Genomic DNA, 19,891 nt, shown 5'->3' on the forward strand with positions numbered 1-19,891 from the left:
ATTTTGTTATGGGGAGTGTTTATAGAAGAAACACATATTCTGTGATTTCCTGTATCTTACAAAGTCCCTCCTGCACAAAGTAAATTAGAAAGCATCAGTCTCACACAAGGAGATTAACTGCCTTGTTTTTATTTTCATTCTGTGGTATCTTTATCAATTCAAACTGCCTTCTTACTACTGTGGTCCTGAGGTAAAAACCAAGTTTTTGAACAGGGAAACAGTAATTGGATTTGTATTGAACACATTAGGAAATATTTCAACTTTGTTTTATGACATCTTGTAATCTTTATTAAAAGAGGCTCAGGGAGTTCTCATTGTGGCGCAGTGGTTAATGAATCCGACTAGGAACCATGAGGTTGCAGGTTCGATCCCTGGCCTTGCTCAGTGGGTTAAGGATCTGGCGTTGCCGTAAGCTGTGGTGTAGGTTGCAGACGTGGCTCGGATCCCGTGTTGCTGTGGCTCTGGTGTAGGCCGGTGGCTACAGCTCTGATTCAACCCCTAGCCTGGGAATCTCCATATGCCATAGAAGCAGCCCTAGAAATGGCAAAAATAATAATAATAATAAATAAAATAAAAGAGGCTCAGAAAAATAGCACAAACTTACTTTGTTCTTATGTTGTAAGACCTCTACTTTCCAGATGGTTTATAAAGATAGTTATGTGAAATATCCATAGTTGAAATACAAACACTGTTTTCATTGTACAAATACTGAAACCTGTTTTGTTAAAATACATTTTGCTTTTAAACATAGCAGAGTTATGTTTTACAATTAATGAAAGATTTCAAAAAATACAAAGTTACACCAATGCAATCTTAATCTGATCTGGTATTCCTGCTGCTCTTTAAAAGTGTGGCTAGAAAGATGAGACAAATTTTAGTTATTCTGGGGCTTTTCTAAGTTTAAGTGCTTCCTTATTTAGCATTAAAAAGTATAAGATAGGAATTTTCCCCCCATTTAATATAAAAAACATCCATTTAATTTGAAAGAATTGTTCTCAGCCCACTCTTGGTTAAGGTTAATGAATTTACTTCTTACTGAATGGCTGGTCTAGTTTTAACCAAATAGCAACAGACCTCCTCTCTGTTCTATGTTTATCCTGTCCTTCTTTCACCCCCTACTGAATATGTGCTTGTTTTCCTCTTTTGGCAATTTAGGTGTAATATAGCCAGGGTCTGCTTCTGCCCCTTAAATTAATGATTGAGCTTCATATAACTAATCTTGAGTAAATATGAACAGTTACCTTCGTTTTAATAAGAATTTTAAGTATGTACTTCAAAAATTGTTAGACCTGCTGAGGTTATAACTGGGCCTGCTTAGGCAGTTAATGTTGCTTCTGGGTTAAATGGGTAACTCACATACTCTGTTGAAAGAGAAAATGTTAGAGAAACTGAAAACTGAATAATAAGAATCCTTATGTTTCGATTTTTTGATAACCTTCGCTCTTGGAAAATTGGGGACACTATCCCCTTCACATTGCATAATCTAGGATTTGGGCTTGGAGAAAATAGCAGTTAAGAATTGAGTTTCTTTGTTTACAGCAAGGACTGCCCTGCATGCATGTGAGGGAACTATACAGATATTTTTGAACTAATGCATTAGTGAAAATTAATGGAAGAAAAATGGCACAAGCTCAAGACATAAAACTAGCATGTTTTGAGGTATTCCAAGTTGAGAGCACAGAGCGACCATGGGTGTAGAATTTAGATTGTGATTTGTAATCATAACACTTGGTGATGGAATCTTAGCAGAACAATGATGGTATTGCATTCCAGGGAATTTCACTGAATCAAAAGAAAGAGTTAAAAAATGCTTACAGAATAACCAAATAAAAAATAGGAATAAGCGTGTAAAAATATTTTAAGGAAAGATTTATAATAACCTTTCCCTGAGTTGATGTTTCTGACCCTCAGATAAGGTCTTTCCAGACTACAGGCTACTTGGCCATAGTCGTGGTTTTCTGAAGACCTTGTGGGCAGTTCAGATCATAGGTCTGTGGATGGGAGGTAGACTGCATCTTACCTGCTCTAGCCCATTCTTTTAAAAAAAGATTTTTCTATATTCAATGACTCAAACATTTCTTTTTTTCTTTCTTTTTTTTTTTTTTTTTTTGGTGTAGAGTCTCTAGTTTATTAGGATTCTTCCAGCACATTACACAGGAACCCCCAGCAGCACTCCAAGTTCCTTCCAGGCACCTTGGCATACTGCTGGCATGACAGCATGGCCCACACCCTGTGTTGACAGGTGTCACACACTCTGAGGTGACCTGGTCACATAAGGTCACCAGCCAAGTCCACCCCTCAGGGCTAGTCTCACCCGTTCCCTACCTCACACAGGAGGACATGAGCCGGAACTCCAAAAGCCAGGGCTAGGGTCCAGGTCAGCGGTTCTGCGAGGGAACCAGCAGAGCCCATGTGACTCAGACATTTCAAGCCGTTCTCATGTAAGTGATAACTAAGCCTGTTTAGAACTAGGAGTAAAATGGAAACCACTGTGAACATCTTCGTTAAATGGATTGGATGACAAAAATAAGACACCCGGTGAACTGCCCCAAAATGAAAGGGTGAGCAGGAAAAAAATAGGAAACTGTGTGACCATATGTGTATAATGGCTATGATTTCATTACGTTATACTAACTTCCATTAAATAGCTTTCCCTCTAATACCTAGACTCTCAACCTTCTAAGGGTAAGTTTGTCCTTAGTCACCAAACAGATCCTCAGGAGGAAAAAAAAAAAATAAAACACTCCCTTACTGATGGGGCAGAGTTTTCTGTAACTCTGCCAGAAGGTCTTCTGGGTTAATTTAAGAAATAGGGGGTAAGTATGCAAATCTGAGGGTAAGTTATATAGAACTTTCTGGGTAATTTCAGGAATACTACTGCCAGTTGCTCAGGGAGTATCCTCCCCTCATTTTCTTCCAGGAAGAACATGAACAGGGTACAGTGTGGCAGCGATGTAGGAAGAACCAGGCCTGAAGATGCACAATGTCTTGAATATTATTGTCTGTTCTTGTGGTTTATGAGATGGGAAGAGAGTTTTGCTGTTTCTACAGAGGATGCACTTAGCAAATAAATCATCTTGTTATTTCCCCAGGAAAATTCAATAGTGAAATGCGGGGTGGGGGGGTGTCCATTTTATATGAAGCAAAAAACCTACGTAATATTACATTTTAACCTCCAAGTGAAGAAAACAAGCACCAAGTTTCTCTGATTTCATCAAAGCAAATGAGTTCTCAAATCTTATTCTACCTTTCTAACCAAAGACAAAACTGGTCTGGTTTTACTGCTACCTTCTCTAACAGAGAATTCCCTCTGCCACTGTTTGATTTAAAACCAACCCCGAATCACAACCTAGCTTACATGCTGTCCTTTATCCACAGGTTGCCTTCTCACAGCCAGCAAGGCAACTTACACATAAAAGGCTTTCCAAGCAAATAATCCCAACTTCTACTGACAGAATTATTCCTGTATTTTAAAATAAATTTTGGTAAATATTTAAGACCCAATAGTTTCTAATGTTTTCCATATATCATCAGCAGCTGCAAATCCAAGATATTAAAGAGATACTTAATATATTAAAGTGTAGTCCTCACTATCTGTCTAAAGTTGGCTGTCAAGTGTTAAATTTGCAAACGCAATGTTTTCGTGTATGTGTGACAATGCAAACTCCTTTCCACAAAGGCAATAAGTTGCAAAATTGATGTCTCAAGGCCATTGAGGTGACATCATAACTTCAGTCAGGCAGTAAGAAGTTCATCATCTGAGTGTCCAATAGCATCTGGGTTTGAAAGTGGATCCAAGTCTGCAAATAGATTGAACCAAGCTGACATGTCCTGGGTACCACTGTTGGGAGCTATTAAAAAAGAAAAAAACATATTAAGGAGTCTCAGGTTTTTAAAATTACATTATTGTCCCACTTTGATTATTTTATCTTTTTAGGGCTGCCCCCTAAGCATATGGAAGGTCCCAGGCCTGAGCTCAAATTGGAGCTGTACGCCACAGCCGCAGCAACACCAAATCCGAGCCACGTCTGCAGCCTACACCACAGCTCACTGCAATGCTGGATCCTTAACTCACTGATTGAAGCCAGGGATTGAACCTGCATCCTCATGGATGCTAGTGAGGTTTGTTTACTGCTAAGTCACAATGGGAACTCCTCACTTTATTGATTTTAAAGTAGATGCTTCTTTTGACAACTGACAAGACGAGACATCAATTATATCTGCTTAAGGATTTTTTTTTTTTTTTTTTTTGGATTTTTGGGGCTGCACCAGCAGCATATGGAAGTTCCCAGGCTAGAGTAGAACTGGAGCTATAGTTGCCGACCTATACCACAACCTAAGCAACTGGGATCCCAGCCACATCTGTGACCTACACCACAGCTCAGGGCAATGCAGGATCCTCGACCCACTGAGTGAGGCCAGGGATCAAAACGGCATCCTCATGGATACTAGTCGGATTCATTTCCGCTGCATCACCCTGGGAACCTCCCAGGATAATTTTGTTTTTTGCCCTATGGCTTGCAGACATTCCCAGGCCTGGGATTGAACCCCAGCCACAGAAGTGACAATGCTAAATCCTTAACCAGTAGTCCACCAGGGAACTCCTGCTTGGAAATAATTTTGGCAAGCTAATGCAGCTATTTCATGCTTTGCTGAGGCTAAGTAATTGCCTGTTGCTTTGAGAAAGGACCTGATGAGACGTAAGAAGGCAGGCAATAGCAAAAGGCTCTCAGGTTCAAAATTAAAAGTAACCTTTGTTCCGACAAAATAGGAACATAACACTTGGAAACTCAGTGTTTAAAAATCTGTACTTAGGAGTTCCCATTGTGACACAGCAGAAACGAATCCAACTAGTATCCATAAGGATGTGGGTTCGATCCCTGGCCTTGTTCAGTAGGTTAAGGATCCGGTGTTGCCGTGAGCTGTGGTGTAGGTCACAGACACGGCTCAGACCCTGAATTGCTGTGGCTGTGGTGTAGGCTGGCAGCTGCAGCTCCAATCTAACCCCTGGTCTGGGAACCTCCACATGCTGTGGGTTCAGACTTAAAAAGCAAAAAACAAAACAAAACACCCTGTATTTACTGTAAAAGTAATATTAAAATACTGGATGTAGGGGGCAAATCCTTCTACTCCTATCATATTAATGCACCCAATAGCTGTCATTTTGGTTTAGTTTCCTTTTGTCTTTTCTATGTATGCTTTACAAATTTTTTTATACATATACTAAGGAGTGGATTATATCTTAAATACAACTTCCTGTTAACCAACTCTCTCCCTCTGTGGAGACTGGAAAATTGCATTTATCGATTGTCTACAGGTTTTTGTGTGGCAGATGGTCAAGGGCATTTATGCTGAAGGCTGGGACTAATGAAAGAATGTATGGGGCGGGGAGGGAGTGGGATGGGCTGGGAATCTGGGATTAATAGAGGTAAACTATCGCATTTGACGTGGATAGGCAATAAGATCCTGCTGTATATCACAGGGAAGTATATCCAGTCACTTGTAATGAAACGTGATTGAGGATAATGTGAGAAAAAGAATGTGCATGTATGACTGGGTCACTTTGCTGTACAGTAGAAATGGACAACACACTGTAAATAAACTGTAATGGAAGATAAAAATCATAAAATTAAAAAAAAAAATGTAGTGGCACAGAGAGTGGGTCATCTCAGAAGCCTAAGTTCTTAAAGGCCAGGGGGTCCAGAAAGCAGGGCTGAGACCCGGGGGTCAATCTAAGTCTTGATGAAAGGACTTGATAAAACATGAGAAGGCAGGCACCTGAGACCTACACATGAGACCAGAGACACGGTGGGACCAGGATGGAGAGCAGTCCTATGCGCAAGAGTCTAAGGCAACCCTCTTTTCAGTCATGGTTACCGCTTTCCACAGATAAGAGGGCTGGAGTTGGGGCTGTGGGGATCCCGAGCCTCAGGGATCAGGATAGAGTGATCCTTACATCTGGGAACCCCCAGGTAGAGTTAGTAATAAACCCACACAAGTCTGGCTTTGAATCCTGGGTGTCCTACCTACTAACAAGTAATAATGGACATGTCATTTAAAGTCAGGGGCTCCTGCTTCCTCATCTGTAAAGTACTGATCATATAATTTGTTATTAAACCCAAGATACTTGAGAGGGAACAGGGTGAAGGGGGGGCTATTAATAATTATACTTGAAGAATAGACATATGGCCATTCCACTGATCCCTGAACTCCCTCATGCAGCTGTTGAGTTCTGTACATGAAAACGGTACAGCATTTTACAACAGTCAGATGGTTTTAGATTCACCTGTCACAATGGGAAATGAAGGTCTTACATTATTTTCATAGGGATTCTCCTTGTGCACACTTTTCTTACCTTACAGAGATACTTACAGGACAACAAATAAAAAATGAATGAAAAAAAAATGAATGAATTATACTTACTGTAATATATGTACAGAGAAAAAGAGCTCAAATAACATTAATTTTCATAAAGGCAACCACAAACAACACCAACATCAAGAAACAGAACATGGGAGTTCCCGTCGTGGCACAGTGGTTAACGAATCCGACTAGGAACCATGAGGTTGCAGGGTCCCTGCCCCTGCTCAGTGGGTTAATGATCCGGCGTTGCCGTGAGCTGTGGTGTAGGTTGCAGACGTGGCTCGGATCCCGCGTTGCTGTGGCTCTGGCGTAGGCCAGTGGCTACAGCTCCGATTTAACCCCTAGCCTGGGAACCTCCATATGCCGCAGGAGCGGCCCAAAGAAATAGCAAAAAGACAAAAAAAATAAAAAATTTAAAAAAAAAAATAAATAAATAAATAAAAACTTAAAAAAAAAAAAAGAAACAGAACATGGTGTTGGTGTTGGTATTGTGGTGAGCATAGCTGCCTTCCAAGAAACAGAAGGTGACCACTCCTTACAGGTGCCCCTTGTGACACCCTTCCAACCCAACCCCCACCCAGGCAACACTGAAATAAATTCCATTTGGGGCTGTTAGCAACAGTGAGGCCATAACATTCTTTTGCACATATTTTGGTCAACAAATGGATTCATTTCTGTTGGATGTGTACTTTGGAGTGGAAATGTTTGATCTTAGGGTATATGTGTGTTCAGTTTTAGCAGAAACTGCCAGTTTTCCAAATGGTAATATGAATTCACACATCCACTAGCAGTGTCTGAGTTCCTCCATATCTTTGTCAGCATGTGGGATTTTCTTTTTTCATTTAAACCATTTTGATAGGTGGGTAATGGTATCGCATTTTGGTTTTAATTAGCATTTCCTTAAGGACTAATGAAGTGAAGTACTTCATGAGTGAATTTCAAAGTTGTTAAGAATGTCAATTTTTATCAAAATTATCAGGCTCAACTTTATTATAGACTTTTGCTGAGAGTTTTTCCCCCACAATAAGCTTCAAGGATTACAGGCAAATAGCAGCTTTCCCAATACCTTGGCTTTTTCATGTTCAGTTCTGAGATTTATTCACTGTATAGTCTTTATTTTAATGATTAAGCACAAATTCAGTTTTAGTGAGTTTAAAAAAAGAAAACTAATTAGTTTGAATCTCTAAGGGATGGCCATATTCAGAATTTGCTGGTGTGAATCTGTGGTTTGCTTGGAATTGATGGATTCCCTAACTGATTTATCCCACAGTATTTGGAAGAATGAAATAGGATTCCAAGAGTTCACAATGAGACATATCAACAAATAAGTAAAAGAGAGAGACGAGACAAAGCTTTTCCACACAGTAGAATGCCAACAAATAAATGTAGATAAATGAATAGAGAAGTACCATTTGGCAACAACCACAGCAACAGACCTTTCGTGCAAGAATTATCAATGAATGCTAAATTGTTAATCAGAAACAAGCTGTTCATACAGTTTCAGAATATTTTTCCAAATGATACTTATTAACTAAAGTGAAAAATATAATGGTAGCTTGATAGTGAATAAACCTAGCAGATACCACCTTAACCAACTGATTAAACTTAATATCATAAGCAATGGGACAAATAAACATCATATGCCTTCTGAAATGGTTTGTTAAGAACAGACGTCATCATTCCTGTCCTGATAGTCCTGCCAAAATGCGTAACCTCAATCTAATTATGAGACGTCAGATAAACCCAACTCAAGAAATAGTCTACAGGAGTTCCCGTCGTGGCGCAGTGGTTAACGAATCCGACTAGGAACCATGAGGTTGTGGGTTCGATCCCTGCCCTTGCTCAGTGGGTTAACGATCCGGCGTTGCCGTGAGCTGTGGTGTAGGTTGCAGACGCGGCTCGGATCCCATGTTGCTGTGGCTCTGGCGTAGGCCGGTGGCTACGGCTCCAATTTGACCCCTAGCCTGGGAACCTCCATATGCCATGGGAGAGGCCCAAGAAATAGCAAAAAGACAAAAAAAAAAAAAAAAAAAAAAAAAAAAGTCTACAAATAAATGGCCTATGTATGATAAAAAGTCAAGATAATGAAAGACAAAGATTGAAGAATTGTTCCAGATTGAGACTTGACAACTACACACACAACTGTGATCCTGGATTGGACCATGGATGAGGCAAAATCCTTTTTCTCTTTTGTTATAAAATATACTAGTGCGACAAATGACAAGATCTGAATAAGGTCTATAGACAGTACTACAATGGCAAATTTAATTTCCGATTTTGATCACTGAATTGTGATTATGTAAAAGAATGTCCTTGTTTTTAGGAAACAGATGCTGAGGTATTTCGAGAGGAAGGGGCTTTATTATAATAAAGGATATATTCTTTAGAATAATTTCAGTTCAGAAGTTATATATTTTACACACAGAGAAAAAGGCAAATATGGTAACATTTTTTGGAAAACTATATGAAGATACATGAAAATATTTTGTATTATTTTTGCAAGCCCTTCTATAGTCTAAAAAATTATTTGGAAAAAAAAATTTTTTTTTTTTTTTGTCTTTTTTCTAGGGCCGCAGCTGTGGCATATGGAGGTTCCCAGGCTAGGGGTCTAATTGGAGCTGTAGCCGCTGGCCTATGCCACAGCCACAGCAACACAGGATCCTTAACCCACTGAGCGAGGCCAGGGAGCGAACCCTCAACCTCATAGTTCCTAGTTGGATTGGTTAACCACTGAGCCACAAAGGGAACTCAGAAAAAATTTTAAAATATTGATACCACAAGGATTCGGAAGTCAGTGTGAAAGGGTTCCCACTGATCAACACAGGTGATTTGAGCAGCAAAATGATCAAGTTCGGTAGTAATTATAAACCATTTGAAAAAATATGAATCCATTCTGATAATAAATACACACAAAAGCGTGAAAGGAGAGGTTTTTTTTGTTTACAGCAGAGTATGGAGGGCCAGTAGAAGGAGCCAACTGTATGGCATGTGAATTATATGTCCAATAAGTCTGTTTTAAAAATGTGAGCAATGGATGAATGGATATACACAATATGGTATATCTATAAAATGAAATATTATTCAACTTTAACAAGGAAGGAAATCCTGTCACATGCTACGACATGGGTGAACTTTGAGGCCACTATGCTAATGAAATAAGCCAGTTACAGAAAAACACTGTATAATTCCACTTATATGCAGTATCTAAAGTAGTCAAATTCATAGAAACAGAAAGTAAAGGGAGTTCCCTGGTGGTCTAGTGGTTAGGATTCAGGGTGGCCCAGGTTAGTCCCTGGTTTGGGAACTGAGATCATATATCAAGCTATTGCACATTGCAGCAAGAAAACAAAAAAGTAAAATGGTAGTTAACATGGGCTGGAGAGGGAGAACAGGGAGTTAGTGTGTTTCAGATTTGCAAGATGAAAATTTCTGGAGATGTGTATCACAGCAATGTGCATGTACCTAACATCAATGAACTGTACACTTAAGAGTGGTTAAGATGGTGAATTTTGTTATGTATTTTGCCCACAATTTTTTAAAAATGTGGATGGTGTGCTGGGGTTGGAAAATCATCACTTTTCACCCATCGTAGTAAAGACTGAATCAGGCAAAAAGCAACAATAATGCTAAATCTAAGTGGAAATTCTGACAAAGAGCAGGACGTGTGCAAAGTTGCAAAATGTCTCTCACAAACTGCCTAGTAACTGCAAGAGAGGATAAAGTAAGACAAAACAGTAATTGTATAGGAGAAAAACTGGACAATACCTTGAATGGTCAAAATTAACCACACCCATGAGGGAGAAACAGATGGTATAACCGGTTAGATGTGAAACCCTGAGAAAGGAACATCACCCATGCGTATTTAGCCAGGAACAAATAACCTGAATTTAATTAAGAGGAGACTTCGGATAAAACTGAAATAAGGGGCACTCTCTTAAAAACAAAAAACAGTGGACCAGAGGGACTATATTCTATTAAAATACTTGTGTCCAAAAATCAAAAGTTGTGGAAATGTTTCAGATTAAAGGAGGCTTAAAAGCATGGCAACTGAATACAATCCATGACCCTAGACTGGCTGTCCCAGAGGGGACAGTTCTATCAAGACCATTACCGAGCCAACTCATAAAAAAGGAATACAAATACATGGGAGATTATAGAAAAGTATTATGTTGACATTAAACTTCCTGACATTTATAGCCACACTGGTTGTGCAAGAGAATATACCTGTTCTTAGGAAACACAAACTGCAGCATTTAGGGGTTAAGGGTCATTGTGTCCATAACTAACCCTCCAGTGGCTCAGAATAAAATAACATATGCATCACACTCACACTCTCTCATGAGAGAGAGAAAGGCCTGCATAAAGCAAATGGGGTAAAATACTAACAACAGATGAATCTGTGGAAAGGATATACAGGTGTTCCTTGCCATTTTCACTTATGAAATATTTCTGTACATCTGAAATTCTGTCCATTTAAAAAGTTAAATCAACATCGCTAAGATTAATATGTATCTAAAATCCTGCAAGACTGAGAATGTGTCTTTTCTGTATATCCTACATGGTAATTATAACATGGGCCAGTTCTGCGGACAAAATGCAGTAATTACTCGATATATGTTAGCAATTTCTATATACCAGGCCCTAGGCTAAGTGCTTAAACGCATTCTTTGTCAACAGCCATTGTCTATCCCTCATGGTATTATCCATTCTCAACAAACCTTAACACAAAATATAAAAGATTAAAGAACAGAATTTAGTTTACTATGGCAAGCTCACAATTTCTATTCAATTCTTTCCATGGTGAGAGATAGACAGGTACCGCTTTCATTTTAATTCAAGGTTAACAAAATACTTTTCTCAACAATATGAAATGAAGATTTTATAAAGTAATCCTTTCCTAAATTTACCTGAGTTCAACAGATTATTAATATGATGGCAGATAATACAAGTAAAATAACTTACATTTTGTTAATTTCTTGGAACTCCCTGAAGGCACCTGCTGGTTTTCCATGTGTGAAAGAGGAAGTTCTCCCCCTTGGGAGGCCCAGCCTGGGGAGAGAGAAATAATGAATTATCCACTGTTAATCAAATAGGAAGTAGCATCAGAAAAACAAGAAAAGAGAAAGGTATCTAATAAAAGTGCTCCAATCTTTGTACAAGGGCAATATTCTGCAGTGTAAGACATATATCTGCAGTTATGAATTTTATCTGCAATTATGACTTTTATATAAGCCATCTAGGTTTAGTCCGAGCTCGAGCTAGACTTTCTTACATGTTACAAAGTGGCTCTGAAATAAATGGGGGTTTTTTCCTTAAAACAGTTGCAAATGGATAAGGTATAGAAAGAGAAGTTCTAAGGAGTAAGGAAGAGAGGAAAGAAACTTGAAACCCAGAATCTTGAAGCCTATAAACAGGTTTATACCCTTTGACTTGGTAATCCCATTCCTAGAAATTTGCCTTAAGGAAATAATTTAACTGAAGGAAAAAAGCACATGCATGATTATGCTTATTGCAGCATTATCTATGACATGAAAAAGGAGAAATAATAAGGAAGAAATGAACAAGATTATGGTGGAAGTTATCATCATGGCTCAGAGGCAACGAACCCGACTAGGATCCATGAGGAGTGGGTTCAATCCCTGACCTCACTCAGTGGGTTAAGGATTCAGCGTTGCTGTGAGCTGTGGTGTAGGTTGCAGATGCAGCTCGGATCCTGTGTTGCTGTGGCTGTGGGGTAGGCTGGCAACTGTAGCTCCAATTCAACCCCTAGCCTGGGAACCTCCATATGCCACAGGTGCTGTCCTAAAAAGACAAAAAAAAAAAAAAAAAAAAAAAAAAAAAAAAAAAAAGATGGGTGGGTAAGTGTGACAAAACATGATGCAGTCCTTAAGAAGTATCATTATGAATACTAAAGCAGGGCAATGTTTGCTGTAACCTGAAAAGCTATTTACACTTTAATTAAAACACAGCACCAGAAAGGAACTTAGATTGTGCTGCCTACTACCTTCCTCGTAGAGAAGAGATCCTCTGAGGCCCAAGTTCTTACTTGGGGCGTCTAGAACATAGATCTTCTAACTCTCAGGGCAGCTCACCTTCCTCGTCTCCATCACAGGAGAAAAAGAAGTGGACATAAAGGAGAGACTAGTGAAGTAGAAAGAGTCCTGTTCTTGGGAGGCTGCAGACCAGATTTCAGTCCCCTTTTAACTGCCTGATGAGTCAGCAAGACAGTCAAACATGAGGGAGGACCAGCTCCCTCAGCTCTGACTTTGGAATATCCTGTGAGCCTGCAAGCAGGGACCACAACAGACGTTCTGAGCGGTGCAGAAATATCGTTGAGACAGTATTACCAGAAAATAAGAGAAGATTCTGGTGCTTCCAGTCATGTGGCAAGTGCAGGAAAAAGAGTAGGAATTCACAGGAGAGAGTGAGTGTGTAAATCTTTGTCACAACTGGGCCCCTGATATGCCAATGCAAGAATAACTGTTGTCCAAAATTTTATCACAGCAAAACATCTGAATTATCCTAGGTAGAGTGCCTCATTATCAATAAAACTATCCATTCTTTTAGGCCATGTAACCAGTTCTTACTGAGTAATTATTTAACCGATATTTATTTTATTTATTGAGCTAACTTTATGTGCTGTGATCGTTAGCCTGAAGATAAATCACCCCACAGATCATAACCTGAGATGCTTGCAGACTGGATGAAGCATGATGGTCTTGAAGATAAAGTATGAACCTGCGTATTTTAATACAAACTACAATGCATTAAGACACCTTGAGGTGCTGTGGAGGCTTTTTCTCAGGATTTAAAACCTGCTAGAGGATGAAAGGCAGGGATATAAGGCAAGATAAACTATGATCACAGCCATGAAACAGAAAAAGCACTGCAGGAGGCCTGAGGGGGGAGAAAGCACCTCCACTTGGCAGTACTGAGGCGTCCTCAAGGTTGGCATCATGGAGGAAACACACGATGGGGTGCATCACTGAACATCCCAGCCATAGGGGGGGTGCCAGCAGAGATGCCCAGAGGTATCTGGAAACTGAGCTTACAGAAGATGGCAGGTGTTTTGGAGAAAGACAAGAGAAAGTGTGGGAATGCAGGCACAGGAAGGTTTGACTCTGGAGCCCATGGTGCTTCATTTTTGAAAAATGTAAGCTGGTTGCTGACATCTGAATCTGTTTCTTGGAGAGAGAATTTGGGAGGAGGCACGGAGGATGAAATGGGGTTTGGAAGACTTGTTGGAGGAACCACAGTAACCCAGGAGACCAAATGAGGCCATTTAGCAGGGAGAAGAAGCGGGAAATGTGAGACATGTTTCAGAAACAGCACTGGTAGACCTGAGGAATCAATATGGAAATGGGGAGTGAAATGATTCCCAAGGGGTTGGGCTGGACACAGGGATGGGGGCAGCAGGAGAGGGGAGAGCCCTTGACATAGAAACAACACAGGTGGCCTGACTTTAACCCCTTCCCCCGCTTTCCATTCCAGTCCTCCACTCCCACTGCCATGGAACCAGCTCCAGGGCAGTTCTTTTTCTCTTGTCACCTCTGAGCCCACATGATGAGGACACACCGCATTTTGCCAGGTGGAAGAAACAGTGTCACCTGCTGTAAGCAGGGTAACTTAGCAGGTCAAAAGGCTGAAACAAGACACTGATTTTCTATGTAGAGAAGACACTTGGGAAAGTCAATGTGGAAAATATGGCGCTTAGTGGATGGGGCAGGAAAGCAGACCCTGTTTCACTCCTCTTGACCAACTCCAGAGGTGATGATATTAGTTATTTTTCCAGTTGACTGGTGTGACTGCAGAATTACCTAGCAGTACTGAAGCTAACTCAGTCTCCTTGTTGATTTTAGCATCCACATGTACATAGTTTTGCTTCACAAAGATCAAACAATTTAAGGGTGTCCAAATGTTGCATAGACACTTACTGTTGAAAGCTCCAGAAGCACGAAGACCAAGGTCAAAGAGTTGTGAAGGAAGGAATCGTGAGGAGTGAACAAGAGGCTCAGATCCCCTGGGAGGCTCCTGGGACGAGAGACTGGCCTTGGGGCTCCCAAAGACAGCCTGGCATTCTTGGGGAAGTTCACTAGCACTCGAAAAACCAGGACTTAGGAGGCTGTTCAAAAATGAGAATTCCTTCTCAAAATCATCTTCCAATGAATCTACTGGTAAATCTTTTGCAACTGTTGAGTGAACATAAAACAGAATAGCTTTTTTCTTTTTGAGAAAATGAAAATAGGATATAAGGCAAGTCAAGTTTGTTTCATTGTTCTTATGCTTTATAAACATAATTTCTAACGAACAATTAAACTGACATGAGTTTATGTGATAATGATTTCTAGTTAGGTAGGCTATAGGTCAAAATGACCACATTTCAGAGTTCCCGTGTGGCTCAGCAGAAATGAACCCAACTTGTATGCATGAAGATGTGGGTTCAATCCCAGCCCCTGCTCAGAGGGTTAAGGATCTGGTGTTGCTGTGAGCTGTGGTGCAGGTCACAGATGTGGTTCAGATCCTGCATTGCTGTGGCTGTGGTGTAGGCCAGCAGCTGCAGCTCCAACTTGACCCCTAGCTTGGGAACTTCCATATGCCACACCTGTGGCCCTAAAAAGCAAAAAAAAAAAAAAAAAAAAAAAAAAACCACCCCAAAACCAAGAAACAAAAATGACCACATCTCATGATAGAAATATTAATATATTAATAGTTATGAATATTTATGTATAAAATAATTAAGCAACCACCTCTGTAAGACAGAAACTACAGGAAATGAAAGGAGAAACAAACAATAATAGGAAATTTTAATATACCATTCTCAGTAAAAAATAGGCCAGGAAAACAAAACTAATTGTATATAGAATGGATGGTCATTGGGGACCTGCTGGATAGCACAGGGAACTCTACCCAATATTCTGTGATAACCTATATGGGAAAAGAATCTGAAAAACAATGGATGTGTTTATGTGTATAATTGAACCATTCTGTTGTACAGCAGAAATTATCACAACATTGTAAATCAACTTCAGTAAAATTATAAAAGAAAAAAAAATGGAAAAAAAAAAAAAGAGGAGTTCTCACTGTGGTATAAGGGGTTAAGGACCTGGCATTGTCTCTGTGGCCATGGGGTTTGAGCCCAAGCCTAGGGCAGTGGCTTAGGGATCCAGTGTTGTCCATAACTGTCCAGAGGTTGCAGTAATTGCTCAGATTTGATCCCTGGGCTAGGAACTTCCATATGCTGCAAGTGTGGCCAAAAGAGAAAAAAAAAATAATAAAAGAAAAAAAAAAACTCATTTAAACAGCATAATCAGCCTGGTGGTTATTTTTTAATATACACAAACCCTAATAGAAAATATACTTCCCCAAGTACACAATGAAAATTCACAGAAAGTAATTATAACTAAGGCACACACATACAAATCAGTTTCTTAAAACAGAAATATTACAAATAACATGTTCTGATTATAATGCAATAAAATAATTTTTAATGAAACAAAAAAAAAACCTAAAAGGCTCTTCCACCTGTATGTTTTTAATACCTCCTATTAAACAACTCTTGGTTGAAGGGGAATGGATTTCTGAAAAATAATGATAAAGAAGACATTTCATATAGTAATCCATGGGATATTTAAATAACGATTAACAGGAAAAATCATAACCCTAAAAACCTTAATCAATAAAAACAAAAGATAGAGGCTTTCAGCATAATAGAATGGTGAGGTGTAGGGATCTGTAGTTTTTAAGTGAAAATTATTATTTTTCTTTTTTTGGCTGCCCTGCAGCATATAGAGTTCCCAGGCCAGGGACCAAATCTGAGCCACAGTTGTGACCCTTGCAACAGTTGTGGCAATGCCGGATCCTTTAACCCATTGTGTTGGGCCGGGGATTGATCCTTTGTCCTGGCGTGGCAGATGCCTCCAATCCCATGGCACCACAGCAGGAACTCCAATTGAAAATTATTTTTAAAACAACCATTTAAAGTCTCTGGAAATAACACCACACACAAAAATTAACTGAAAATGGATTAAAGACCTAAATGTAAGGCCAGATACTATAAAACTCCTAGAGGAAAACCTAGGCAGAATGCTCTTTCACATAAATCACAGCCACACCTCCTGAAATAATGACAATAAAGACACAAATTAAATAATGGGACCTAATTAAATTCTAAAGCTTTTTTTTTTTGTCTTTTTTTTTTAGGGCCACACCCACAGCATATGGAGGTTCCTAGGCTAGGAGTCCAATTGGCGATATAGCCACTGGCCTACTCCACAGCTGCAGTAACACTGGACCCGGGCCCCATCTGTGACCTACACCACAGCTCATGGCAACACTGGATCCTTAACCGAGGCCAGGGATCAAACTCATGTCCTCATGGATACTAGTTGGATTTGTTAACCACTGAGCCACAACAGGAACTCCTAAACTCAAAAGCTTTTGCACAGCAAAGGAAACCATTAAAAAAGTCAAAAGACAACCCACAGCATGGGAGAAAATTTTTGTAAACGATGCAACCAACAAGGGCTTAATCTCCACAATATACAAACAACTCATACAACTCAACAACAACAAAAAACAAATGACCCAATTGAAAAATGGGCAGAAGACATTTCTCCAAAGAAGATATATAGATGGCCAGCAGGCACATGAAAACATGCTCAACATCATTAATTATTAGAGAAATGCAAATCAAAACTACTATGAGGTACTACCTCACACCTGTCAGAATGGCTATCATTAGTCTACAAATAACAAATGCTGGAGAGGGTGTGGAGAAAAGAGTACCCTCCCTTCTTCACTGTTGGTGGGAATGTAAATTGGTACAATCACTATGGAAAACAGTATGGAGGTTCCTCAGAGAACTAAATATAGAACTACCATATGATCCAGCAATCCTGCTCTTAGGCATATATCTGGACAAAACTTTCACTGAAAAAGATACATGCACCCCTATGTTCACTGCAGCACTATTCACAATAGACAAGACATGGAAACTACCTAAATGTCCATCAACAGATGAATGGATTAAGATGTGGTACATATATACAACGGAATACAATATATTCAGCCATTAAAAAATAATGTCATTTGCAGCAACATGGATGGAACTAGGGATTCTCTTATTAAGTAAGTCAGAAAGAGAAAGATATCATATGGTATCACTTATATGTGGAATCTAAAATATGGCACAAATGAACCTATCTACAGAACAGAAGCAGACTCACAGACATGGACCACAGACTTGTGGCTGCCAAGGGAGAGGAGGGAGGGGGTAGTGGGATGGACTGAGAATTTGGGGTTAATAAATGCAAACTGTTACACGTAGAATGGATTGACAATGAGGCCCTGCTGTACAGCATAGGGAACTATGTCCAATCATTTGTGATGGAATGTAATGAAAGATAATATAAGAGAATGTATAGAGACGTACAACTGGGTCACTTTGCTATACAGCATAAAGTGACAGAACACTGTAAATCAACTATAATAAAAATAAAGACAAATACCATATAATATCACTTATATGTGGCATCTCAAATATGACACAAATGATCTACAAAACATAAACAGTTCATGGACATGGACAAGAGACTTGCACTGCAAGGGGGAGGGGGGAGAAAGTGGGATGGACAGGGAGTTTGGGGCTGGTAGATGCAAACTATTACATTTAGAATGGATAAGTAATGAGGCCCTATTGTTCAGCACAGGGACCTGTGTCTAGTCCCTTGGGTTAGAACATGATGCAAGACAGTATTAAAAAAATAATGTATATATATGTGTGTCTGGGTCATTTTGCAGCAGAAATTGAAGAACATGGTAAATCAATTATAATAAAAAATTTTAAAAAAAAGAAAGTCTATCTCTCCATTCTTTTTTTAAAATTTTATTTATTTTTCCACTGTATAGCATGGGGGCCAAGTTACATTTACATGCATACATTTTTTTTCCACCTTTTGTTCTGTTGCAATTTAAGTATCTAGACATAGTTCTCAGTGCTACTCAGCAGGATCTCCTTGTAAATCCATTCCAAGTTGTATCTGATAACCCCAAGCTCCCGATCCCTCCCACTCCCTCCCTCTCCCATCAGGCAGCCACAAGTCTCTTCTCCAAGTCCATGATGTTCTTTTCTGAGGAGATGTTCATTTGTGCTGGATATTAGATTCCAGTTATAAGTGATATCATATGGTATTCGTCTTTGTCTTTCTGGCTCATTTCACTCAGTATGAGATTCTCTAGTTCCATCCATGTTGCTGCAAATGGCATTATGTCATTCATTTTTATGGCTGAGTAGTATTCCATTGTGTATATATACCACATCTTCCTAATCCAATCATCTGTCAATGGACATTTAGGTTGTTTCCATGTCCTGGCTATTGTGAATAGTGCTGCAGTGAACATGCAGGTGCATGTGTCTTTTTCAAGGAAACTCTTGTCCGGATATATGCCCAAGAGTGGGATTGTGGGGTCATATGGAAGTTCTATGTATAGATTTCTAAGGTATCTCCAAACTGTTCTCCATAGTGGCTGTACCAGTTTACATTCCCACCAGCAGTGCAGGAGGGTTCCCTTTTCTCCACAATACAATACCTTTTAAAATTGCACCTCACAAAATCAAATACCTCAGAATACACCTGACCAAAGATGTAAAGGACCTATATGCTGAGAACTATAAAACTTTAATCAAAGAAATTAAAGAAGATGTAAAGAAATGGAAAGATATTCCATGTTCATGGATTGGAAAAATCAATATTGTAAAAATGGCCATACTACCCAAAGCAATCTACAGATTCAATGCAATCCCTATCAAATTACCCATGACATTTTTCAGAGAACTAGAACAAACAATCCAAAAATGTATACGGAACCACAAAAGACCCAGAATTGCCAAACACAATTCTGAGAAACAAAAACCAAGCAGAAGGCATAATTCTTCCAGACTTCAAGCAATATTACAAGGCCACAGTCATCAAAACAGTGTGGTACTGGTGTCAAAACAGACAGACAGACCATTGGAACAGAACAGAGAACCCAGAAATAAACCCAGACACCTATGGTCAATTAATCTTTGACAAGGGAGGCAAGAACATAAAATGGGAAAAAGAAAGTCTATTCAGCAAGCACTGCTGGGAAACCTGGATAGCTGCATGCAAAGCAATGAAATTAGAACACATACTCACACCATGCACAAAAATAAACTCCAAATGGCTGAAAGACTTAAATATACGACAGGACACCATCAAACTCCTAAAAGAAAACATAGGCAAAACACTCTCCGACATCAACATCATGAATATTTTCTCAGGTCAGTCTCCCAAAGCAATAGAAACAAGAGCAAAAATAAACCCATGGGAACTAATCAAACTGAAAAGCTTTTGCACAGCAAAGGAAACCAAAAAGAAAACAAAAAGACAACTTACAGAATGGGAGAAAATACTTTCAAATGATGCAATGGAAAAGGGCTTAATCTCTAGAATACATAAGCAACTTATACAACCCAACAGCAAAAAAACCAATCAATCAATGGAAA

General features: G+C 39.4%; 1 protein-coding gene across 11 annotated transcripts in view; it reads right to left on the bottom strand.

The window, feature by feature from the left end:
• Positions 1–590: 590 nt before the first annotated feature.
• The window catches only part of ICA1L (islet cell autoantigen 1 like), an 83,207-nt gene continuing 63,906 nt past the window's right edge, over positions 591–19,891 (bottom strand). For all 11 annotated transcript variants that reach the window (XR_014828953.1, XM_084998426.1, XM_021075560.2 and 8 more), the window contains 3 exons: positions 14,298–14,552; positions 11,326–11,412; positions 591–3,851 (listed from right to left, as the gene is read on the bottom strand). Coding sequence is in view for 10 of the 11 variants with exons in the window: in XM_084998426.1 (XP_084854552.1) it covers positions 3,736–3,851; positions 11,326–11,412; positions 14,298–14,552 (458 nt within the window). In the remaining variant the exon portion in view is untranslated. The remainder of the gene's footprint in view (positions 3,852–11,325; positions 11,413–14,297; positions 14,553–19,891) is intronic.

The sequence above is a fragment of the Sus scrofa genome, chromosome 15 (assembly GCF_054392235.1).
Source record: "Sus scrofa isolate SSC_HxYL_T2T_F1_AM1 chromosome 15, Sscrofa_HxYL_maternal_Yorkshire_Landrace_v2.0, whole genome shotgun sequence".
NCBI classification, from domain to species: domain Eukaryota; kingdom Metazoa; phylum Chordata; class Mammalia; order Artiodactyla; family Suidae; genus Sus; species Sus scrofa.